Genomic DNA, 17274 nt, shown 5'->3' with positions numbered 1-17274 from the left:
GGTACTTAAACCCTTTAAAAGCAATTATGGCTTTTTAACATACCAGCTAATATATAGTAATATTTCCTCTTGGATTAAAGAAATATCCAGTGCTTTTTATACCTCTTCCTTAAATCTTAATGTTTGGCATACTCAATTACTGCCTCAACATTCTTTCTAGTGTCGATACAGTGCAATTACTGAGGGAAAATTTGAATGGATTCGGATTCTCTTTTTGTCACGAAGTAGATATGAAGGACCAACAAGCAGGTTTCAGTCCAAGTTCCCTTTGCAGGATAGATAATAAGATTCTTGGCCCTATTGTATGGATCTGAAATTCAGAGCTTACTATGTGATGTTCCAGCTGCATGTACTAATGGTTTGTCTATTTAATCCACTTTTGCTATACGTCAGTTCTCCCAGACATAAACTACCCCTGTGGTTCTTCATATAGTATATATTAGATCATGTGCAGTGAGATGTTTTAGATGGCCGCCTCACCATGTGCTTAGGACATCTGTATAAATAGTTATCTTGTCATGTTATGAGCTGATTTATACCTCTTAGCCATACTTTTTCGTGTTCCATTTAAAGTCTCCGTGATGTATACTAAACTTGAACAGTGTGAAAAATAACAGGTGCCCTACATGCCGGCAAAGTCTCTGTCGTATTTCAGACGGTGAAGCTGGAGAAAGAGGAGAAATGACTTAGCCTTTATTTGCATCCTTATTTCATATGCTGGTTTCACATCCTGATATGTGACCAAGTGTTGATGGTATCAGCATTAAGACCTTCTGCTTAAGCTCGGTAATTGCATGATTAGATTACATCCAAATGCATTCCAAATCAGAATTATGCTGGCGGATAAGCACTGTAACACTGTCACCCCTCCACAGCCAGACTGGTATTCTTTCGAGGTAGAAAAATCTGCAAAAATCCACTCCTGTTTTTAATATTTTGACTGTATGTGCAATTATATTTAGGACATTGAATACATTGAGTATAGAAAATGTGCTAATATTTGATACATAGAACTTGCTGTAAGCTTCCGTTAGACCTTAGTGTATTTGCTAAGGGGACTTGGGTGTGACTAAAAATACGTTCTGTTTGGGGGGAAAAACAGATGAAGTGTTAGTTGAAAACTGACTGGACATGGTTTCATTTCCTCTTTTTATATTTTTAGATTGGGAACAAAAACAGAGCAGCACTGGCTGAAGGTGAGAATGTTGTTTTGTTAACACTGTAGATGCTTGTTGCTCCCGCCAACCTTGCTGAACCACCCTTGTTCTTTGTTTCGTTTTTGCAGTGACAATTGTTACCTAAATTTGGTTCGGGGATGGTATCTGGAAGCTGATTTTAAAACAGTTAATAATGCAGGGTCGTTCTTTCTTAAGTGACACATAATACAACCTTAATGCATAAGAACCTTTTCTTAATAAATAAATAAATGAGTAGATAAAACACCTTTTCCATTTTTAATGTGCTATTTTCTTTTACATGGTTTTCCCTACAGCTCTTACTACACAGAATAATGAACTCTCCATGACTCTTTAAGTATTTAGTTATTTATTGTAATGCATTTTTAAAAAAGCAAAAGATGCTGACCATAAGATATCACATATGATTTCTCACAAATATTAGGAATTGCTGTAAATCCTATTTACCTAAATGCGATGCAGCGTAGTTTGCATTTTATGATACAGTTGACATGCTAGTAAAAATGAATCCTATATAGAATAGATTAGAGCTGGAAGGGAGGTCTCCTTGCTCATACCATTTCAGATAGGTGGCTGTCCAGTTTTTTCTTAAAACCCTCCAGTGATGAAGCCCCTACAACTTCTGAAGGAAATCTGTTCCACTGGTTAATTGTTCTCATTGTTAAGAAATCTATCCTTAATTCCAGATTGCTTCTCTCCTTGATTAGTTTCCATCCCTTCTGTCTTTCCTTCTGGTGCTTTGCAAAATAAGCTGACCCCCTCTTCTTTGTGGCAGTCCCTCATATACTGAAATACTGCTATCATGTCACCCCAAGTCCAAATGCAAATGTCATTGATGTCAGAATAATTTTAAAAAAATGCTATAGGTGTAGCTAGCTAGTTATCCATTCTATTAGAGAATATTGGAAGGAACAGAAAATGAACTGTGATTTGTGGGTATTTTAAAATCTCTCTAAATAAACTCTTGCCTATTATTTATAAAGTTCCTGCTTTGTGTTTACTTCAATTGCTTTTATTGCCATTCATATTCAAAAAAACATTAATGCTTTATTCACACTGAAGAGAATTGACCTCTTAGAGGGTTGCTTTTAATATCTTCAAACAGCCCTATTAATGAACATATTCTATAGTCATTAGCTTCTTGCACCAATCTGAAGCCGCATAGTTAAATTTTGCCACTAGATGTCAGCAATAGAAAAGAGAATAAGAAAGGATGTAGCACAAGATGGCTCAAAACATTTGTTTTATCTTGCCTCTGACACCCAATGTTTGTTCAACTATTCCCATTCCTTGCAGCCATGAATATGTCTGGAACTTATGACCTAAACAGTATTTCTTGCAGTAGCTTAATTTACATTGATTTTAGGAAGAGACAATCGTGTCTAATTTTCCTTTTCCTTTTTAACTCTTTGGAATGATTGGGGGGGGGGAATAGGAGTTTAGTGTTCTACATAGATTGGTTTATGAAATTATATCACAGTACTGATAGTTCTACTTCCCTTATCAAAGAACTGAGAGCGTTAAACCGGTAAGTCTGTGGAAATGTATATAGATGGTCTCTGCCAATTAGGAAACAAATATGGATAGTCCTTGCTTAACATCTAGTGACTGGTCGAAGTTACAATAGATTTCCAAAAAGGCACTTATGACCCAGTTCCAGAGTTCCAACATCCACCCCTTATGGGCATGTGGTTGCATTTTGGGTGCTTGGCAACTGGGTTGGTTTCTGGCTGTTTTTCAGCATCCCACAATCACACAACCACAGTTTTCGATGTGGCTTTGAAGTCTGTAGAGATTCTCAGTCATCCAGGTCATGGTTGTCCCAAAAGTGTTTTTTTCAGGAGGCAACTGGACTTTCTTATTTTTTCTTTTGAAGACGTTTCACTTCTTATCCAAGAAGCTTCTTCAGCTCTGACAGGATAGTGGGGAAGGGAAGGATTTATATTCCTTGCAGACAGCTGGTCGTTTGAATCCTTTGAGAGGGTCGCTGAAGCACTTGGAGGTTTATCTGTGTCCTCAGGGTCACCTGAGTAGTGCTGGTTCCTGCAGTCTGCAATTTTTCTCTGAAAATCCATTCCTTTTTTCTACACCATTCAAAGGGGGTCATCCCAAGTGGTATAGCTAAAAGTATATAGAGATTCTCAGTCATCCAGGTCATGGTTGTCCCAAAGGTTTTTTTTTTTCAGGAGGCAATTGGACTTATCTTGTTTTTTCTTTGAAGAAATCCAGTTGCCTCCTCAAAAACGCACTTTTGGGACGATGTAGTTTTGCCAATTTTGGGTGATTGCGTCTAGTTTCTGGCAAAAAAAAAAATCCTCACTGAATATAAAGGATTTGATCCCCACATTCTCTTATCTGGCCCATTCGCTTAAACAACCGCCACAGATAAAATCTTAAAAGTCGGCTCCCAGTCATGTGGTAATTTGCTTCAACGGCCGCCGTGACTTACCACTGTAATTCTGGGCTCAGTTATGGATCGTAAGTCGAGGACTGACTGTAGTGGCAGAAAGAATTTGGCAAATTCATCTTCCACAGTAGGCAGTGGGCTATGGTTGTGTTTGATTTTGGAATTCATATTTCTGCAAGAGCTGGCAAAGGAGCTTCAGGCCAATGGCTGGTTCCACGTGTGTGTGTGTGTGTGTGTGTCTGCAATTCAAATTCTAACGGCTGACTTCTTCAAGGGAGGGTTGTACGGTGCAGAATGGCTGCTAGGTTTTTATGTGCTGTTCACTAAGGAAATGCTCACCTGTGTTTGTGGTTGGTTGCTAGTTTCAAAAGTGAGTGAAAAGGAAGTGCATCAGCCCGTCTCTTTGATACTCTCCAAACATTTGTGTATGGCTTTTAAACCTTTCAAGAAGTATTAAAAGCACGAAGATTCTTTAGGGAGTTGAGCAAACAATATTTGCTTGTTTCTTCCAAAATGCTCAATAGATGAGGGTTGCTCTCTGAGCTTGTTTGTTTTCTTGCAAACGTTTCATCACCCAAACTAGGTAGCATCATCGGTGCTAGTAAAGAGCACAGTTTGCTGTCAATTCATATTCTGTTGGCTTGTCCGTCAGTGTAGGTGCGGATGGTCTTAGAGATTCTTTGGTTGGGCTGTTCGCTGTTGGCTTCTCTGGCAGTTTCTTGGTTGGGGTTTCTTGACTGTCGGTCTGATGTTAACCTTGGAGTTAATCTACGCCAAGAGTGTCAAACTTGATTTCATTGAAGGCCGCATCAGGGTTGTGTTTGACCTTGGGGGGGGGCAGAGTGTGTGTGTGTGTGACCGGGTTGGGCATGCCCAGCTTGACATCACTCATCGAGGCTCTGTTTTTGGCTACGACAGCCTCCTGCAGCCCTCTGCCAGTGAAAACAGAGCCTGGGCAGGCCGTGGGCAGCTTCCCCGGTCTCCTTTTTCGTTGGCAGAGGGATGCAGGAGCCCAAAACAGAGTCTGGGAAGGCTGCGCACGGCCTTCCAGAGCTCCATTTTTGCTGGCAGAGGCACCGCGGGCTGGTCCTTCGCTGTTTCTACAGTGGCCCAACCAGCCAGATCTAAGCACCCCGTGAGCCAGATTTGGTCTCCGGCCCTTGAGTTCGAAACCCCTGATCTACGCTGATCTGAATGCTTAATCTCTAGGTCCACTCCCACCAACACTGACGGACAAGCCACTAGAACCAGGATGGCAAACCTATGGCATGCATGTCACAGGTGGCACTCTGGGCATGTGAGCCGCCGCTCCAGCTCAGCTCCGCCATGCATGTGCACCTCCCGATAGCCAGCTGGTTTTTGGGTCTCTGCTGCGCATGCATGGGGGTACAGGGGGGGCAAATGCACACGCACAGGGGGCAGGGCGCACATAGCGTCGTTCATGTATGTACAATGGGGCGGGGGGGTTGTGCATGCATGCATGGTGAGTGGGGTGGCTGCGCGGGGCGCACATGCTCGTTGCATTTTGGGGGATGTGCGCGCACTTTGGGCCCTTGTTGCTGAAAAGGTTAGCCAGCACTGCACTAGAATATAAACTGACAACAGACAGCATTCCTTACCAGCACCAATGTTGTTATCTAGTTTGGGTCATGAAACATCTGCAAGAAAACCAGCGAGCTCATAGAGCATTGAGGATCCCCTCATGTCAACCTTGAGCTACAAATATTTTCCTTTATTATGCTCAATACATTTTACAGGGAAAACTCATTTAACAACTGTCTTGCTTAGCAGCGGAAAGTTTGGATTCAATTGTACCAAAGGTGCTATTTCCAAGAGTCAACTGGATTTCCTTGTTTTTCTTTTTGAAGACATTTTGCTTCTCATCCGTGAAGCTTCTTCGGCTCTGACAGGATGGTGGGGAATGGAAGGATATATATTCCTTGCAGACAGCTGGTCATCGGCATCCTTTTACAGGTTCATTGAAGCACTTTACCTGTGTCTTTAGGGTCACCTGAGTAGTGAAAATGGTTCCTGTAGTCCGCAATTTTTTTTCTCCTCTGGAAATCCATTCCTTTTCCCCCACACCATTCCAAGGGTGTTTATCCCAAATCGTAGAGCTAAAAGTCTGTGGAGATTCTCAGTCATCCAGGTCATGGTTGTCCCAAAGAGGCTTTTTCAGGAGGCAACTGGGACTTCCTTGTTTTTCTTTTTGAAGACATTTTGCTTCTCGTCCAAGAAGCTTCTTCACACCTGACATTCAATTGTAGTCGTAAATCAAGGGCTACATTCATTCAATGCCATTGGTTGCAGGGGTGGGATCCGACAGGGTTAACTACCAGTTCGGTCATTTACACGGTGATTTACGATGTGCTTCCCTGCACGCTGCCGGGCGGACGCCTGTAAATCATCATCAACATGCTGCATGCAGAGAAGCAGCCTTTCAAAAAGCCCTTTTTTTCCTGCTTTTTTAACTGCAGCCGTGCCTCGCATGGCAGCTGAAGTTGAAAAAAATCAGGAAATAAAGGTCAGGTAAGAGCCCGGGTGGGCAAAAACAGCAGACATAGAACCGGTTCTATGTCTGCTGCTGTTCAGAGCTACCAGTTCTACAGAGGTGGGCAGAACCAGTAGAAACCCACCCCTGATTGGTTGGTTGTATGGATGGATGGCATTGATACATCAAAACACGTATATAGTTTTATTGTGTGCATTGTTTACCCATTATCAAAAATTACGGGAACTGATTCATGATCACTGTTGGTTTCTGTGATTTAAACATTTGGCAGGCTCTTCCGTTCATTAGTATTAAATCCTTCCACATTGCAACTTCAGCTTCATTATCCCTATTGTATACCCTGCATGATACAAACGTCAGCTTTCAATCTCTTGTGTTTTGAATTTCATTTAGGGAAAAATAGAGAGGTCTATGTGCATATGCTTGGTTTATAGAGAAGCTGCCCTACTACCTTCCAATAGTGGTTCTCCAAATGAAAAGTATAATACCCTGTTTCTCCAAAAACACCCCCCCCCAAAAAAAAACCCCCCAATTTTTAAAAAAAAAAAAAAAAAAAAAACCCCCCCCCCAAACCAAACAAAAAAAAAAAAAAAAAAAAAAAAAAAAAAAAAAAAAAAAAAAAAAGTAAAAAACCAAAAAACAGACGCCCGCCCCAAAAACCCCCCCCCCCCCCCACCCCCCCCCCCCCCCCACAACCAACCCCCCCCCCCCCCCCCCCCCACCCAAAAACAAAAAAACAAAAAAAAAAAACCCAACCCGCTTCTAAAAAAATAAAAAAAAAAAAAAAAAAAAAAAATAGCTTTGCAGTTTGTTATTTTGAGCCTTTGAAGAAGAATTCTTGATCTTGGGGGTTTTCTTCCCAAAAGTATTGAAATTGGAGGAGGGGTTGTTATCACTCACCAAGCCACGTATCGGGGACAAAGTAGTTATTAATGTACTCTTGCCCCTAGGGGAGTTATCTCTGATGCTTCAGAATTGGTATTACAGCTTGTAATTCCATTGCGTTTTCCTCTGAATTAAGCCCAAACTAAAATGTGTCAGATGCATCCAGCATGAAGGCCATGCGTGCAAGTCTTGTTTAGAAAATGTGCCCCAGCTTTCTGCCTGTCTGATTTTGACATGGCCCCTTGCATCAGACAATCCCATAAGGCTATAATGGGCCGAGTCATTGTAATCAAATGCAGCGTTCCGTGTGTCTAATTTTGCAAAAGTAGGTCAAGCTGGAAATAGTATTTCCCACTGATTCCTGGTGTCTGTTCTTATAGGGGCCGGAAGCAGAGTTGGCTAATATCTTGGTGTATAAATCTGGACCAACCAATGGTATGAATCACACGGTCATTGGCATTTCGGTCTCTAAATATCTCCCATCAGACAGCATCTGATAATGAGAATTAGTGCCTAAAAATAGATAAATTGGAAAGCATTAAAATAGATGAATACTGTCTCATTCTTAAGAGGAAAATTATTATATTTTTGTCGAACCAAAGTTACAGCGTTCATATATTCTGCCTTCTGTCAATCAATGACCATTGCCATGAGTATAGTAGCAGTCTTCTAATATTTGAGGGGCTGCCACAGAGAGGAAGGGGGGTCAAGCTGTTCTCCAAAGCATCTGAAGGCCAGACAAGGAACAATGGATGGAAACTGATCAAGGAGAGAGATACAACCTAGAAATAAGGAGAATTTTTCTGACAGTGAGAGCAATCAACCAATGGAACAGCTTGCCTTTGGAAGTTGTGGGAGCTTCATCACTGGAAGCTTTCAAGAAGAGATTAGACTGCCAGTTGTCACACATGATGTAGGGCCTCCTGCTTGGGCAGGGGGTTGGACTAGATGACCTAAAATACAAGGTCCCTTCCAACTCTGTTAATCTGATTTTCTGAGGTTATGTTGCCTCCGTGCCCTTTGCAGCGAGGCTCTGGGAGTGTCTCCAAGGCACTGAAGGACTGCAGATTGTTGCTTCCAGTTGAAGCCAATCATATATTTCTACCCCGTTGCTGTTGGGAGGGCGAGCGAAAGTATGTAAGGCCAAGCAAAACTGTGACGAATTCTCAGAGTGACCACCCATGGCTTCCCTTTCTGTCTAGAAGGCCCACACTCACGATTCTTCCAATTCACTGACATCTAGTACCAGATTCAGCCTCCAGTCCTTTTTTTTAAATAGGACGGAGGAACCACCATCTAAATCCTACATGTGTAGAGGACTAGAAATTTGGAGCACTCAGGATCCCTAAGGATCATAACTTTATTTCACTAACCTGAAAACATTTCAAATCCTCTGGATATATGGAGAAACATTCCTAACTCTAGAGGGTCAGCAACCTATAGTAAATCCATTTTAACAGATTTCAGTTTTAAACTGTACATTTAGTGGGCATTTCCAGATGATGTAATACCAGGAGTGAATTTATATTTATCTCTTCTTACTTTAGAGTCCAAAGGAGCACTTTTTGTACTTGTAGCGTTCAACCTAATGTCTTCCCCTTCCAAGTTTTGTTAACTTGAAACCTTCCAAAATTGGCTTTAAATTATCAATGCAGCCTAAAAAAAAATGGGAAAGCGTTGGAGGAAGTGAAAATTCTCTGCTATGCTTTCCTAATACAGGTAGGCTTCAAATTAATGATCACAATTGAGTCCCAATCTTCCATGGCTAAGCAAGACTGTTATTAAGTGAGTTTTGCCCCATTTTACAATCTTTCTTTGCCACAGTTGTTAAGTGAATATTTACAGTTGTTAAGTTAATATATATGGTTGTCTTCCCCATTGACTTTGCTTGTCAGAAAGTCACAGAAGAAAATCACGTGAACGCCCAAGGGCACCTCAACTGCTATAAACGCATGCCTCATGCCAAGCACCCAAATGATGATCCCATGACCATGGGGGAATGGTCTGCAATGGTCATAAGCCACTTTTTGCAATGCTGTTGTAACCCTGAATGGTCACTGGATGAATGGTTGTGGGTCAAGGACTTCTGCATTATACACCGTGTTTCCCCTAAAATAAGAGCCAACTGGAAAATAAGCCCTAGCGTGATTTTTCAGGATGCTCATAATCCCTACCCCAAAAATAAGTCCCAGTTAAGATCGTCAGCCAGACAGATGCATTTAGTACCATATTTCCCCCAAAATAAGACTTCACCTTAAAATAAGCCCTTGTGCTTCTTTTGGAGCAAAAATTAATATAAGACCTGCTCTTATTTTTGGGGAACCACGGTAGCTCTATGTAACTTCCTGCAGTAGTTAACAATACTATAAAACAGGCAGAAGTGGTTGGTCTTCCTTTCAGTGCCAGCTAGAATGGTAAAAGCTGAAAGGCAGAAGGCAGGTAAAATTATCGATTTCTCAGTTGAGCTGCTGAATTCCTCCTCCTTCCGTTGCTACACCTGTTTCAGCTTGAAAGAATGGCTGCTAAATAATAGCAGGCAGTAAGTAACATTCAGCGATGGTAGTTTTTTTGTAGGGCTGATGGGGAGATGTGTTTTCCTCCCCTTTGCATTTATATCTGACCATAGTTTATAAATATAGAGAGCTCTATTAATATAGAAGCCCGCTAGAAGTGCTTATGTATTGCTATACTGGGGATTCTCTCTCCCTTTGCCCCATAAATCAATATTACATTATGGTTACTGTGGTTGCATCATAAGCTGTGGGAACTGGTGAGTAGTTAGTTCAGAGAAAACGAACCCTAATGAATCGGAGGTTTAATTCTATATCCTTGCTCCATGATGTTGAAAGATTTTAATTTCAGGTAGCGACTAGTTTATTAATCACCCAAGTCTGTTTTGACCTTAAGAGTTCATATAGGAAAGCTTTAGAAACGCATCCTCCTGCTTTTTTAATCTTAATGCATGCAGACTGCCCCAGAACTGTGTAGAAGCAAGATTTTCCTCATTCATGCACCAATAATTGCTTTTTCAACAGATGGTTTCCTGCACCACCCTAGTTCCAGGCTGCCGATTTTCCCAGAATATCATTTGTCTCAACATGATACCTTAAAGCATGGGCTTGACATCTTGTTAAATTGTCGGCATTTAAGATTCTTAGACCTAAAAGGAAGTATTTCAGGGGTGTCATCCATCTTAATCCTATAGCTTTTCTTAACACAGCTTGCTGTGAAAAATAAACCTACCTTTTGTGGGTGAAGGAAAACAATTTCAGAAGTGAAATGTACAACGAGCTGCTGACTAAACTGGATTGTACTTAGTATTTCTCAATAAATGATAAATACTTTCTGGGTAGCAGAACATTATTAAAGCCAGTTGGTGAGAAGGAAATATTGCCATTCAGCTCTGGTTCAGTGGTAAAATGATTTGAGAAACATTATTTTGGAAATGTTATAGGTTTTTCTTTGTATTGTATTAGATACCTTTCTTCTCTGCATTAAAGAAACAAATATTTTCCTCCTCAATGTATATATTGGTTATTAATATGTAAGTAAGTAATCATAAACTTGATATCCCTTTCTATAGATAGTTCAAGAAGATACATGGTGTGTGTATTTGTGTGTAGAAAAAAGAAGCCAAATATGAGAAAGGCTTAATATTGAAGAAAAATTATAACTGTATAGTTATGCTGAATACATGCTGTGATGATGTAGATTGCGGAATAAGCAACTTTTCTGCTTTTTGGATGCTCTGAATTAGAGTTCCCATCAGTTGTTTTGGGAAGTCATACTGCAAAGCATTTTAAGGGCATTAACTTGCTCAGCCCTATTTTAAAGGATTATGAGAATTTGCTGTTAATGTGATGTAAAGCAGCAGAGAAAGGAAGACCTGGATGCAGATCTGCCAATTCTATAAGCTGTAGGCAAAGCGAAAATATACATTTGCTTACTGACAAGGGGACTGGATTCAGTGGTCCAAAGAGCCTCTTTCAATTCTAGGCATCTGTTAAATCTACGAAGAGTAGTATAATCATACTTGGATAGCTGTGTGGTCTGTGGCTTTAGTGGATACAGAATGGGGTTCTTGTGTCTTTCATTTGTTATGGAAGAGCCAATTGTCATTTATAGGACATTGGGAATTTGGGAGGGATATGTCCACTCTGCTGATCCTTGACAGGAAGTGAAAGCTCCCCAAGTTATATCAATCTATACATCTCCCCCCACCTCTTAATTTTTCAGCACTTTCCTAAAGAAAACATGTGTTTTTGTCTCAACAGGCATCTTAACATGGGGAACCTTCTTAAAGTTTTGACATGCACAGACCTTGAACAGGGACCAAACTTTTTCCTGGATTTTGAAAGTGAGAACTGTTTTTAACTTACGTATCATAAGCCCTGGCTATTTTTATGCATTTCTGAAAAAGCAGCTTATTAGACAATGCCTGAACCATAAATTAAGTTCCGTTTTATTGGCTCATTTATATGAGAGTGGGTTACACAAGGATGAAAAAATATGAGCCCGTGTTAGGAATATTCACTTGAGACAACAATATCCATTTAGGAAAAAAGGGGCTATAGTGTAAAATTAATTATAGGTTATAATAAATATGTTTTAAGTATTTTGTTGGTGCCCACAACTTGTACTCAACTCTAGCGGAGCGGATCTTGCAAAGCTAGCAAGTCTCCATTATGTCCTATTTTATCAGAACCGGGAAACCAACTTCAAAAGAAACGGGGGCCCTAAAGCTTATTGTGAAGCTGGTTTCTTTTGAATAATCACAGTTTTCCAATTTGAATGAAACAAAAGATTAAGAGGCTTCTCTAGCAGTGCTTTTTGAAAATTAGAAGGTGCTGAGCTGTATAATACTTTGCATGTGAAAGGAGAAAAGTATTCTGCAGCGAATGGGAATAACAATGAAACACCTCATTAAAGTAGCTGCATTTTCCCCCAGGGCCACACAGCTGCCTTTGCCGTGTAATCCGATAAAGATGGATGTAGTTTAAGGAGTTATCACCTAGTTCAGAGGTCTCCAAACTTGGCAACTTTAAGACTTATGGACTTCAACTCCCATAATTCCTCAGCCAGCTATGCTTAATTCTGGGAGTTGAAATCCACAAGTCTTAAAGTTGCCAATTTTGGGGACCCCTGACCTAGTGATACAAGTGTACCACTTTGTTATCATCATCTTTTAACGACTCCATAATCCCTTGCAGGGTGGAGTTTGGGCAACTAAAAGGAGCTAGTAGTGTGTTTAATGGCCGGATGCCCTTCCTGTTGCCAATGTGGAGTTTCGTTCAGCAGATATATTCTCATTGTGCCCAGAGAGAGAAAATATCTGCCTCTACCTAGGATCAAACTCACAGCCTCCTGATTGTGAGATGAAGTGTACCACTGCATGCTCCAAAGAATCTTTTCTGCTTTGAATTTGAAGGGCTGCACAGCCTTAATAAAGAAAACTTCTAAATGGAAATGCTCATTATAGTCTTAATCCATAGCGTTACACACAGATAGCAAGAGATTTATATACCACTTCATAGTGTTTTTCAGTCCTCTCTAGGCAGTTTACAGAGTCAGCCTCTTGCCCCCCAATAATCTGTGTCCTCATTTTACCGACCTTGGAAGGATGGAAGGGGAGTCAACCCTGAGCCTGGTCAGATTTGAACTGCTAAATTGCAGGCAGCCGGCAGGCAGCAGAAGTAGCCTGCAAGTACTGCATTCTAACCACTGCACCACCACAGCTCATAGTTGTTTTGCTTGCCCGTCCAGGTGCTTTGCAGCAACTTCATTTGCTGGATGGGCAAACAAAGTATCTGTGTGTAACTCTCCTGATTAAGACCATAATGAGCATTTCCATTTAGAAATTCTCCTCATTAAGGCTTCCTTAAACTATATCCATCTTTATCAGATTACACTGCAAAGGCAGCCGTGTGACACTGGAACAAGATGCAGCTACTTTAATGAGGTGCTTCAATGTTATTCCCATGCACTGTAGAATGCTTTCCCCTCCACCCCTTTCACATCCAAAGTCGTATACAGTTCAGTGCCTTCTAATTTTCCAAAAGCACTGCTAGAGCATAGAGAAACGTGTTAAATGTTCCTGATTTTGAGTAAAAAATTTTTATAAATAAAATTAGAATATGTTCTATGCCTACATGGCTTTATGATAGTTGTAGTATCTCTTTTTATTAGCCTCTTAGAATCATTCAGAATGCTACCTAAAATTTCATAAGATGCTGATTTTGAAACTATAATATAACTACATCCCTTTAGAACAGTGATAATATTTTTATATTTGGTGGTGGAGACATAGCATAAGAACATACTGCCTGAAAATGAAGTTGAACTACTTTAATCTGCAAGGTTCTTGCAATGATATATGAAATTGAATTGATAAAACCAGATCCAATAAACATAAAACAAGGCTACCATCAATGTAACAGTTAAAAAAGATCCACTGATTGATAAATATAAATAAATAAAGTTAAGCCACGCAGACATTATCTTTATGACAAATAAATCAAATGTCATAGTGGAAAGATATTCCACTAAAGTTGTTAACAGAATTAGGAGTAAAATATGGACATAATATTTTGATTTGTAAAGGGGATAACTGCATACGCGACCTGATATTCTCTCCTATGTGTAGATGCTCAACCTACAGAATTAGAAAAGGAAATTTACAATCAGGTAAATGTAGTGTTAAAGGATGCAGAAGGAATCCTGGAAGACTTACAGTCCTACAGAGGAGCTGGACATGAAATACGAGAGGTAAAACTTCATCAGATATTCAATTCAGGAATCCTGTTCTAAAAGCCTAGCGCCCACATGCTTCTTTTTGATCAGTGAAGGCCTCTTGATATCTTAAGTGAGAAAATGGTATAAAATGTTTGTTTAACTAGTCATAACATAATATTTACAAGTGTACTCAGTGGGTCAAGAGTCTCGATTAATGTTTTCCAATACAGTGTTGGCAACTCTGGGTGGACTTCAGCCAGCCTTATGCTGGCTGGGGAATTTGGGGAGTTGGAATCCACCCATCTTAAAAGTTGCCAAGTTTGAAAAAAAAGAACCCTGGTCTTGATCAAGCATGTCTTTAGAAATCATCCAGAGGGTTTGCTTTATACTTTTCCATGTAAGTAATCAATTGCTTACAAATAAATTACATCTATTTCTCATTCGTTGTGTTACCACCACACTGCTCCCTTTAAGGATATCTTTTATTTAAGGCATCTCCTTTCACCCACTTTTTGATCCATGATTATGTGGATCAAAGAGTGCCCTTGGGACTGGCAATTCTGTCACTAATACTGTGTTTCCCTGAAAATAAGACCGGGTCTTATTAATTTTTGCTCCAAAAGACACGTTAAGTCTTATTTTCCTGATAGGCCTTTGGGGGAAATACGGTATTAAATGCATCCACCTGTCTGATGACCTTAACTGGGGCTTATTTTGGGGTACGGCTTACATTACCAGCACCCTGAAAAATGCTAGGGCTTATTTTCTATTCAGGTCTTATTTTCGGGGGAACATGGTAGCAGTAGCACTTAGACTTATATACCGCTTCACTGTGCTTTTCAGCCACCTCTAAGCAGTTTACAGAGTCAGCATATTTCCCCCAACAACCTGGGTCCTCATTTTAACAACCTCTGAAGAATGGAATGCTGAGTCAACCTTAACCAGGTCAGGATCAAACTCCTGGCCATATGGCATGTACAATTGTAAAGTGAAGAATCATGTGACCATTCCCAACTTAATAACAGCAGCCCATCAGTTCTGGCTATGGTCATTAAGTAGGTTGCCCATAGTCATTAAGCATGATGTCCCCTAACTGCAACTGACAATTTCCTGCTGTCTTCCCCATCGGCTTTGCAAATCAGAAGTCTGCTGTGAAGGTTGCAAAGTGGAGATCACATGAACACGGAGCACTGCAACCATTGTAAATACACACTGATTGCCAGTTTGTCTTTGCATCACACATTTGTTACAAAAGGTGATCCTCATAGTGTTGCTATTGACCTCATAGCATAACGTATATAGTGAAAAACGTTTAGATCCTTGTACCTCTCTCTTTCCCCAGAACGTTAAACAGCATACAAAATGATGCCTCTACTTTGTCATTAGATAATATTAAAGATTGGGGTAGATTGCAGGGGGGATACAGAAATATAATTTTATGTCATTTTACTCCATATTTATTAAATTATTGTATTTTATCTTACTCTGATTTTAAATCGTTTGTATAGGATTTTATTGGTAATACATGTTTGAACCTTGTACGTTCTTGTGGCCTAAAGGCTAATCAACCAATCAATCAATAATAAAAAGATAATATTGCAGAAAGGGTAGGGGTAAAGGGGAACTCCTATTTTTTTTATGAAATATACGTTTTAATTTTTTTCAGGCAATACAGCATCCCACCGACGAGAGACTGCAAGAGAAGGCGTGGGGTGCAGTTGTCCCCCTAGTGGGCAAACTAAAGAAATTCTATGAATTTTCTCAGAGGCTAGGTAAGACTGTTGGCTCATCGATGCCCGCAATAGTTCGGAGTATTTATTTTATTCCATTAGCAAACTTCCTGTATTTCCACTTCACACAAGCTTAGATTAGCAACTGCAAAACCCCTCAATCCATTTTAGCGTGACAGATGGAGATGACTTTTAAGAACAATATCACACCCCTCCATGATTTTGGCAACTTGCTGCTGGTGGTGTTTTGAGTTGTAAATGTTCAATGTATCTGTAGTTAGGCAAGAACTGGTTAGTTTTTTCTTCTCTTTTCTTTCGGAGCCAGGTTAAACTCGACTGTTTAGAGTCAACACACCAACACCTAGGATTTTGTCACACTTGAACTGCACCCTGTTTTTGTAACTGTGAATTATGCCAAGATATTCCAACACGTCCCCAGCGTTTGATCTATGCCTTGTCTTTCTTTTTTTCCACCCTCAAAATAGAATCTGCTTTACGAGGTCTCCTCGGGGCCCTGACTAGCACTCCATATTCTCCTACACAGCATCTGGAGCGAGAGCAGGCTCTTGCTAAGCAGTTTGCAGAAATCCTTCATTTCACGCTTCGGTTTGACGAACTGAAGGTAAATACAACAGAGTAATTCCTGAACGGTTGGCTGATCACCAAGTCACATTATTGACACTGAGGTTTGGTCTCCTTTCAGATTGTGTTTAAAACAAATAAGGAGGTACTTAGACGTGTTTCTTTCCTATTTCCATCTGTTGCAGAAATAATAGATTTCTAACAGATTCTTTTCAAACATGCATATTTACTAGTCAACCTTTTTGTTAGAGGAGTCGGATTATTAATCCACATTAAGAATATAAATAGCTAACTTTAAGGATATAAATAAGAGACCTGAATCAGATCAGGAGCCATTCTAGTTTTGCCATTCTATCCCTCACTTCAGTGCAATCTGTGGAAAATCTTCAGAGGAAGAGATCTGGTAATGCTGATTATTATGTCACAGACCCACTATTTTGGCTCATTTATATTTTGGAGTATCTCTAATAGTCCAGTTGATTAAGCTTTATATGTGATCAGGTCCTGAACCATGATCATCAATGCTGCTGAAGTGGCTTGGCCTTGAAATGCCATTTTATTTATATCTATTTATTAGGCATATAGGCTGGCTGGGGAATTTGGGCCAAACTAGAAGGCTGTGAGTTATAGTCCTGCCTTAGACTTGAAAGCTGGGTGGGGGAATTTGAGTCGGTCACTTTCAGTCCAGCCTATCTCAGGGTGGTTACTGTTGGGAAAATAGGAGGAGGAAAGAGCATCACTGCCTTGAGTTACCTATTAAGCAATAAAGGCAGGATTTTTAAAAAATCAAATAAATATGTCTAATTTCTCCGCCTTTTACAACTTAGAAATTCAGCCCTCTTTTGAACAAATTAAGGCAGAGGTTGACATTTCACCTAATAAAATCATAATAATTTGATTGTGAGTCACCAAGACTTAACAGTGTTCATAATGGATAGGCATACAAATTATCTATAAGAAGGTAAGAAAGTAGAAAAGGGTAGAAAATCTCACGCGTTCTCCAAATATTAAACTTGATTTTAGGATTCCTCTGCTTCAAGAACTGGCATATTCTCTCCTCCAGTGTCATGTATTCTCACATGAAGATCCTGATTCACAAGATTTGGCAATTAATTTTTTTCCAATATTTCATGGAGGCTCTGTGGGTGTCATTTTGGGGCATCAGAAACTGAGTTGCCCAGGCTTGTATGTAATTTTGTCATGAGGTGTTCTTGGTGTCTTGACCTTGTA

At 40.1% G+C, this 17274-nt stretch overlaps 1 protein-coding gene across 8 annotated transcripts in view; it reads left to right on the top strand.

The window, feature by feature from the left end:
- The window catches only part of CYRIB (CYFIP related Rac1 interactor B), a 95988-nt gene that overhangs the window by 64483 nt on the left and 14231 nt on the right, over nt 1–17274 (top strand). For 5 of the 8 annotated variants that reach the window (XM_087962209.1, XM_087962211.1, XM_087962213.1 and 2 more), the window contains exons 3-7: nt 1163–1196; nt 11275–11357; nt 13644–13765; nt 15399–15504; nt 15948–16084. In XM_087962209.1, the coding sequence (XP_087818335.1) occupies nt 11285–11357; nt 13644–13765; nt 15399–15504; nt 15948–16084 (438 nt within the window). In that variant the 5' untranslated portion in view covers nt 1163–1196; nt 11275–11284. The remainder of the gene's footprint in view (nt 1–1162; nt 1197–11274; nt 11358–13643; nt 13766–15398; nt 15505–15947; nt 16085–17274) is intronic. The other 3 variants (XM_087962215.1, XM_087962214.1, XM_087962216.1) reach the window with 1 other exon arrangement.

Source organism: Notechis scutatus, chromosome 3 (assembly GCF_049901735.1).
Source record: "Notechis scutatus isolate UNSWTSFEM ecotype Mainland chromosome 3, rNotScu1.2, whole genome shotgun sequence".
Classification (NCBI taxonomy): Eukaryota; Metazoa; Chordata; class Lepidosauria; order Squamata; family Elapidae; genus Notechis; species Notechis scutatus.
Note: the sequence above shows the minus strand (reverse complement) of the source record. Positions and strands in the feature narration are given on the sequence as shown.